At 30.5% G+C, this 8194-nt stretch overlaps 1 protein-coding gene across 1 annotated transcript; it reads left to right on the forward strand.

Moving 5' to 3' along the window:
* Positions 1 to 487: 487 nt before the first annotated feature.
* LOC137829577 (Zinc finger C-x8-C-x5-C-x3-H type family protein) lies at positions 488 to 5584 on the forward strand. Its single transcript, XM_068636406.2, has 8 exons — positions 488 to 987; positions 1094 to 1178; positions 1283 to 1423; positions 1532 to 1620; positions 1835 to 2023; positions 2104 to 2234; positions 2405 to 2507; positions 5029 to 5584. Exons 1-8 carry the CDS (start codon positions 820 to 822, stop codon positions 5200 to 5202), a joined length of 1080 nt encoding a protein of 359 aa, XP_068492507.1. The 5' UTR covers positions 488 to 819; the 3' UTR covers positions 5203 to 5584.
* Positions 5585 to 8194: the final 2610 nt, after the last annotated feature.

Genomic DNA, 8194 nt, shown 5'->3' on the forward strand with positions numbered 1-8194 from the left:
GTATATAATAATAATAATAATAATATACAACGTGCGTAAAATTATTAAAATTATTTATGAACATAATTTTTTTATAAAATTTAATAATATTTTTACTTTAAATATTATGATAAATTTTTTATTTTTATTTTTTACTATCCTAATAAAAACACGTAATGTATTTCTCATAGTGTATATAAAAAATACATATTTAATTATTTTATAATAGAGTTATATTTAAATATTTATAATTAACTTACATAAATATTTATCAAACAAAATAATTTTTATTAAATTAAAATGTACAGCTCATGTATTTCTCCTAATATTATAACAATATATACAAATATTCTCATCTTTTTAAAAGAAATTATATAAATATGTTATAATTTATAAATTTATCATATATTAATTAAAAAATTATTATAAATTTATCGTATAATAATATTATATTAAAAATATCTAAAAAAATATGGATAGTAATAATAATAATAACAACAAGGGAATTGGAACCAAAACATCCTTATATTTTTGTGTTCAAACTAATCCATTGTAACTCGTGGATTTGGCCAAGAGTACTTTCGAGGGGTAGATCGGGAATTGAACCTCTTTGTAATGTTCTGGAACCTACACCACCCCTCGCCTCTCACTTCCGAACCCTAACCAAGCCAAACCAATCCAAACCTCTTCCCCTCTCCAAATCACGTCTCCTTCGCACCATACCGATTATTCGTTTCGTTCATACCTTTCCCTAATTTGATTATTCTCGATTTTCATCGAAGCGAAACAATTAATATTAGCTAACGCATATTTGTTCTCAATTTTTGATGCCGATAAAATATGCCGCCGAAGCAGTCCAAAGCTGATTTAGCGAAGAAGCAGAAGGTTGTAGAGGACAAAACCTTCGGTCTCAAGAACAAAAATAAGAGCAAAAATGTTCAGAAGTATGTCCAGAACCTTAAGCAATCAGTGCAGCCCAGGGTCGATCCCGCCAAAGTCGATGCCAAGGTACGTATATATATTATCTCTGTTTTTTTGTTAGTTATAAATTTTATGATTGGTTTGTAATTGTTAGGTAAGTAAAATAATTGATTGTTTGTGATGGTGATGACAGAAAAAGAAGGAGGAAGAGAAGGCCAAGGAGAAGGAACTAAATGATTTGTTCAAAATCGCTGTTACTCAGCCTAAAGTGCCAGTTGGTAATGAACTAATCATTTTATATGTACCATTTTTCCTGTTATAACTTTTTTTTATTAGTGTTGATGGAAGTGGAAGCTAATATATCTGAGTTTGCTTTGGTCAGGTGTTGATCCCAAGTCTATATTGTGTGAGTTTTTTAAAGTGGGGCAGTGTGCCAAAGGCTTCAAGTGCAAGTTTTCGCATGATTTGAATGTTCAGAGGAAAGGGGAAAAGATTGATATTTACAGTGATAAGCGTGACGAGGGTATTGCATTTAGTTAGTTCAATGATGATAATTGTTTTTTAGGTGTTGTTTTGGTTTTGATTGAAGTTTTTATTTTTCTAATTTTTTTGGTTTGTGTCGTGTTGTCAGACACAATGGAGGACTGGGATCAAGAGACCTTGGAGAAGGTGGTGGAGTCGAAGAAAGATGACTATAATCATAATAAACCAACTGACATTGTATGTTTTATTTGATTTGTTGGACATGGAATCTTAACTGTTACATTTATTTGTTTGGTATTCATTTTCTCTTTCTGTGGTTAATTGTGGTTTTAGTTGATTGTGGGGCTTCTATTGAATGTTTGGTGGTATTGCATTATTTTCAAATTGTTTTTGTAGTTTGGCTTGTGCTACTCGAAATGACTGCTGTCTGTTGTTTGTCTGATATCTCCAGGTATGCAAACACTTTTTGGATGCGGTAGAGAAGAAGCAATATGGTTGGTTTTGGGTCTGCCCCAATGGTGGTAGGAATTGCCATTATAGACATGCTCTTCCACCTGGTTATGTTTTGAAATCCCAAATGAAGGCTTTGTTAGAGGAAGAAGCTAACAAGATATCAATCGAGGAGGATATTGAAAATCAGGTGAATTTTTTTGTCCTTCTTGTTAGAAGCTATGTCATAATATTTTATCAGGTTATCTAACAAAATATCACATGGTATAGCGTGCCAAAGTGAAAACTACGACTCCTATGACTCCTGATTTATTCTATGAATGGAAGAAGAAGAAGATAGAAGAAAGAGATGCCAATTTAGCTGCACAGCAAGCAGAGAGGGCTAAGAATGACCGTATGAGGTACATCATTATCCATTCCTATTGTTCACATGTGAATGTATGTATATGGCCCCCACCTCTTAATAAAAAATGGTGAAAAACTGTGGGATGTGCATGTTGTTATGAAGGTGGACACTCTTTTTACCTTCCCTCCTGCTAATCTGGCTACATTATTTTCTCCTCCAATGCAGTGGTCGGGAGCTATTTTTGTCAAATGCTAGCTTGTTTGTGGACGATGCAGAAGCATATGAAAAATACCAGAGAGAGCCAGATAATGATCAAACTGAACAGAATGTAAGTTTTTTTATTCTTGTCTCTCTTGTCCACATCTCCACATTTGATTTAGTATGTTCAAATTCTGATAACCAACCTGGTAAGTGCAAATCTGAGATAAATGCTGCTAGTGATTTCCATTCACATAAAAAGCTGCTGTGTGCGACCATAATTACTGGAATGTTGTGCTTTGCCTTTTGTTCAAAATAAAACTTTCACAGTTGCCAACATTTTAAGAAGTTATGGCCAATTTGGCTGCTACTGAATTGTTGTAGTTGGGATGAGTGAATGGCAGTATCTGTAATGGGACTATGAGTGCCACTGTAATCTATAATCATGATATACTTTCTCATTTTATAAATCTAAATAAATTTAAGTGATTACCTTTTTAGTTATATTCACCTGTGTATTGTTAAGCTTTGGTTTAAAATTCTTTGGGATGTTGGTTACATATTCGGGTGTGGTCTAGCTGCTGCTGCTCTCCACCCTATTTGATGTGATCTAGGATTTACCCTGAATGAGTTGAAATTTGAATTGTAGAGGAAACTTGAGGAAAAAAATTGAAACTTGATTCCTAAGTCAACTTGTTTCACTTTATTTTCTTTAAACCAAGCAAGTTTTTTTTTAAATTTCAATAATTTTCTTTCCTCTCCATCGAAACCTAAATGAAGTTAAGATTAGGGTACATTTAGATGGGTTTTAGAAGAAAATGCACTTATATGATATAACCTTTTTATGTAGTTTTTCTTTGCTTAACTAATGTAAATATTTTTAGCTTTTGATTTCAGAAGAACACTAGAACAACTAATTTTTATTGTGAAGTTTTAGAATATGTTTTTGAATTTAAAAACATTTTTTCCACCAAATAACGTGAATGGCCGCTAAGACCTCTAAGTTGAAGTATTGAATGTTAACAATCCTTGGGTAATTTGACGATCTTTTAATTAGTGTCAAGTTGGTCTTAGTGCAACTTAGTGACTCGATGCCCGAGTATGAGTACCTTGTCAACCTTCAAACCCCTGATTTAAGGTGGTGATTCTCCTCTCAATATTGGCTTTTAGGAGTTTGCTTTCCCCATTATGATGTTTTGAGCTAAAAAATTTGCATGGAGTTCAGGGTAGCAGTACCAAATTGTTTTCTGAGTTAATTTTGTTTGATTCTTCACTACATTTTAGAAATAAACTCTCGTGGTTTGTAAAGTAGTTAGAATGTGAATTGCCATATTATCTTGAAGGGCTTGGACTTTGTTTGTTTGTATTGACTGCACAACTTGTGCTTGTTTCTGAAAGCCCATTCTTGTAATGGGATATAATGTACCTGTAACAAGTTCCAAAAAATACAAAATTGAAGTTCTTTGTGCTTTACCTGCTTGCACCTGGGTTTCTAATGTGGTTGGCCTTTGAAGTACTATTGCGCCTTTATTACTGCTTGCACCTTGGTTGCGGGTGTGGTTGGCCTTTATAGTAACTAGCAGAAACACAGGCACTGCTGCACTTGTGTGTTCATATTTTCTATACACTATTTTATTTTAACAATTTAAAATTTAATGTTAATTTTATATATTTTAAAAATAAATATACATATTATTACTACTAGTGGGAAAGAGGCATTCTGTTTGTAATGTGTTATGCTGTTGAAAGAAGTTAGTGATTTGTAGGGCGTTGTGCTGTTGATATGACTGCCGTTACTTTTAGCATATTAATAGTTTGTTTAGATATTTTTTTTTCTAATTTCAATAGCACCCACATTACTCTATATATCACTCACATATTTCAATAGCATTATGCACCACAAACTACCTACTACTTTCTCTGGAACCAACATCATTAATTTTATTAATTATAGACGCATACGGTGTCTCTTTCTTACTAGTAATAATAATGTGTATATTTTATTTTAAAAATACATAAAATTAAAATTAATATTAACATTAAATTTTAACTCAATAAATTAAGATAGTGTATAGAAAATACTGACACCCAACTGCAGCAGTGTTATGTTATTGCTAGTTACTATGAAGTATATGCAGTTATGTTTTGGTGGATTTAGCCGTTTATCTCCGCTACTTTTCCATTACTATTACTCAACATATTTTCTTTTCTTTTTCAGTCGATTTAATTTCTCAAATCAGTGGTTACCCTTCATTGTGGGTTTTGTGCGTTAGTGTGGGTATTAAGGTAGTCGTTACCGGGAAAAGTTTTGTTTAGGAACTGAGTTCATTTTTGTGGTCATTTACTGTTATGTACAACTGGGTCAGCAGAATATACAACAAATGATTAGTTGCTGTTGTGATTTAATTTTAAGAGTCAAACAGGAAAATGATTTGTGTACACAGAGAACAGTTATAAAAACCCTCTTTTATTAATTGTTGTAGATTTATTATACTATGTTTCAAGAGGAAATATTGGCCTGTAGCACCACCGCTTACATTTCTTCCTCTATTCAACGTACAGTTAAAATGTGTGCTTTAAGTATTAAATATGGTATCCTTTTTAACATCAGCTGTATCTTTCGTTTTTCTAATTGTTGGGTTCAACTTCAGGGTAATGGGAACGCTGCTCAAGATGGTCCAAGCACCTCAGCTGGTGCTGATAGTGAAGCTCTTGATGACATAGATGATGATGAGGACGAGTTGGACTTGGATGAGTTAAATGAATTGGAAGCAAGCTTAGCCAAGACATCAATCCAAATAAAGGAAACGGGAGCTGAAGCCTAGTCCTGAGAATCAGTCATAATCTTCATGTGACATTTTTGTGTCTCTGCTGAACAATTGAGCATTACCTCTAGCCTCTCGCTCTCCTTGCTTTCAGGGAAGGTTTTTGAATGAAGGCTGTGGTGATAATGAAATTACTATCAGCAGCATCGCTTTTGGTATGAATAATGGCAGTTTGATATAATCCAGTTTCTTGTTTTATTAGATCTCCCCCATTGGACCTTCAACAGACATTTTTTGTTGTTTGAGACGGGTAGACTTGTGTACGTAGACTGTAACTGATTTGTACATGAGTTTCCTCTATGTTGAGAAGGGGTCTTCAATTGTTCTCGTGCATGTGATTTTCTTGAAGCCATCAAAGCATAAAATGGTACTTGTTGTGTTATGGATGTTTTAGCTAGATACTTCAGGTTAGGTATGCTTTAGTTTTTGAATTGGAGTTTAGTTTTCTTACCTTGTTTTTGGATTATCTGAAATCGTCTAAATTGGAAGTTTTATAATTTAAGTATTAAGGAAGGTTATGCGTATCTTGTTGGAAAAAACACTAGATGATGATGTGCTTCAAAAAATTGCTTTTGTTTTTTCAGTACTTTCTTTTCTTCTCAACATGAAGTGATCAAGTATTTTGTAGCGTACGTATTTAGTGGTGGGAACAAATGCTACATATTTGTTACTTATTCTGTTTAAAAAATTCGTCGAATTACCTATTCCACTATTTGTTGGTATCTGTTAAAATGTTATTTACAAATTATTTTATACTTGGATGCATATTCCTTGAATTTTTTTTTAAATTTTTGTTTGAATAAGATTATTAAAAAGATTTATTCTTTAATATACATTCAATTGATTATTGTATTCTAAATAATATTTTAGATAAAATTGTATTCTAAGATATTGATACAAATAAAATTAGTTATTTTAAAAATTAAATTCAAATAATGAAAATAGAAATTTTAAAATTTAAGTAGTTTTGAAATAATTTTAGTTTAGTAAGTTTAAATTGAAAACATAATTTCTATAAATTAACGATTAACAGATATTGGCCTGGATAGATATGAAGTGGTGGAATTTCTTACGAGTCAAAAGGCGGAATGACATTCTTAATTTTTTAAAATATATAATAAATTATATGATCCCCATATTTTTCTTTATTCTTCATATTCTTCCATCTTAATTAAAAATATAATAAAATTATAAGAAAACCCAAAAATGTATTGACTCGTTCAGGTGAAATTAGTTCAGAAATTTGATTAAGCTTGAATTTTTGTTATATTTGAATTTTTTGTTATATGTTATTTTGAGTAGCTGATAAAAAAAAAGTTATTTTGAGTAATTAGAAGTGACTTTAGAATAAGGAATTACAGGGAAAAGAAACTATTTATATTTTTTTTACAGAATCTCAGAATAAATTATATATAAATGTGACTTGGTAACACTATCTTGATTTCTATGGATGAATTATGTTCTTGATTTCTAGGATGAATTATGTTTTGTTTAAAAATAATTTAAATGTTTGAAAATTATGATAATATTTTGAGTTTAAGTTGGGTATAATTTGGTGTTTGAGTAAATAGATATTAAATTTGATCTACTTTGAATTCAATACATTTGTTGAGATGTTGATATAATGGTTACATTATGCATTTGAAAGAAAATATATATTGAGTTTGAATGATTGAAATTGGTGAAAAATAATATTTGAGCAAATTATGGTTGTAATGATTATTTTTTATTTTTTTTTAAATTGTATTTTTAAAGTGATTTTGAATAAAACTTTAGAAAACATATTTGGTTATGTTGCATGAAATTAATTTTATGATACTTTTTTTCAAGCAAAAATAGAGTAGAAACTCAACCTTTGTTGTTGGTTCTATTTTTTGCTAAAACAAAAGATTTTCAAACAAGCAAAAAATAGAATTGTAGCTTAACCTTTGTTCTTTGCTAGATGTTTGCTCAAACAAGAAAATTCCCGCTCAAGTGAGGCAAAACGAAAATATATTCTCTCAAGTCGATTTTTTTTTTCTTTTTAAGGGATTTAATGTGAATATTAAATAAAAATGTAAATAAAATATTAATTTGTATATTTAATTAATTTATGATTTTGTTTAAATAAATATGTTGTATGAAAATTATTATTGAGAATGATAAGAATTGTATGAATTTGGGGTCACAAATATAAGATGATATGTGAACCATTATTTGAGTGGTGTATTAAATAAAGACATCATGTTATACAAGACATCCTCATCCTTTACTGATTGTCTAAGTCACATAACTAAGATATCATGTGGTGAGAATTAAATGAAAGTTCTTGCACAATGCGACATAAGTAAATGTCCGACTCAAGATGTAATGAACTTACCTTGATCCATTACTTTAGGTTCACTTATTAATTGAAGTCTTGATTTGGATCAAATGTTAGTTTTTGGTAGGACATACTTTTGGAAGATGTAAGTAGATATTTCATTTGTTGAAAATCATTTTATGTATAAATCCATGTGTGGTTTATATGATTTTTGTGTGTTTGATGGAATTTATTCTTTTGTGCATTGATGATTGTTGAAAATTCATATCAATAGCTTACCATGTATGTGCTTTTTATGTGATATGCTATACCTTTTACACGAGCGAATACAAGTACAAGTGCAAAACAATATTTAAAAGAGTTTAGAGATCTATTTTGGATTCCCTTTTTGTATTAATTTGTTATGTTTAATTTGTTTTGAAATACTAAATGTTTTCTATAGTCAATCTTTTGGGGTTATAATAAAGATGATTGTTTTGTTGGAAAAATCAGAACTAATTTTTTCTTTTTGGTGTAGATACAAAGTTAACACTTGCGGAAGTAATAAGCAAATAATAGATAATAGAGCAAATAGAATAATGACACAGAGTTTTTAATGTGTTTCTCAACTTGAGAAGTATAACCCACAGGACCTAGTCCAGAAAATGTCTTCACTATGAAAGTAGAATTACAATATTTGTTTCTCTGTGT

This window comes from Phaseolus vulgaris, chromosome 7 (assembly GCF_051622355.1).
Source record: "Phaseolus vulgaris cultivar YP4 chromosome 7, ASM5162235v1, whole genome shotgun sequence".
NCBI classification, from domain to species: Eukaryota; Viridiplantae; Streptophyta; class Magnoliopsida; order Fabales; family Fabaceae; genus Phaseolus; species Phaseolus vulgaris.

Excerpts from the sequence above, each read along its gene's own strand:
- LOC137829577 (XM_068636406.2), top strand. The coding sequence starts at position 820 with ATGCCGCCGAAGCAGTCCAAAGCTGATTTAGCGAAGAAGCAGAAGGTT. Across the intron at positions 1,179-1,282 it reads TCAGCCTAAAGTGCCAGTTG|GTGTTGATCCCAAGTCTATA; the intron begins GTAATGAACTAA and ends TGCTTTGGTCAG. Across the intron at positions 2,508-5,028 it reads ATGATCAAACTGAACAGAAT|GGTAATGGGAACGCTGCTCA; the intron begins GTAAGTTTTTTT and ends GTTCAACTTCAG.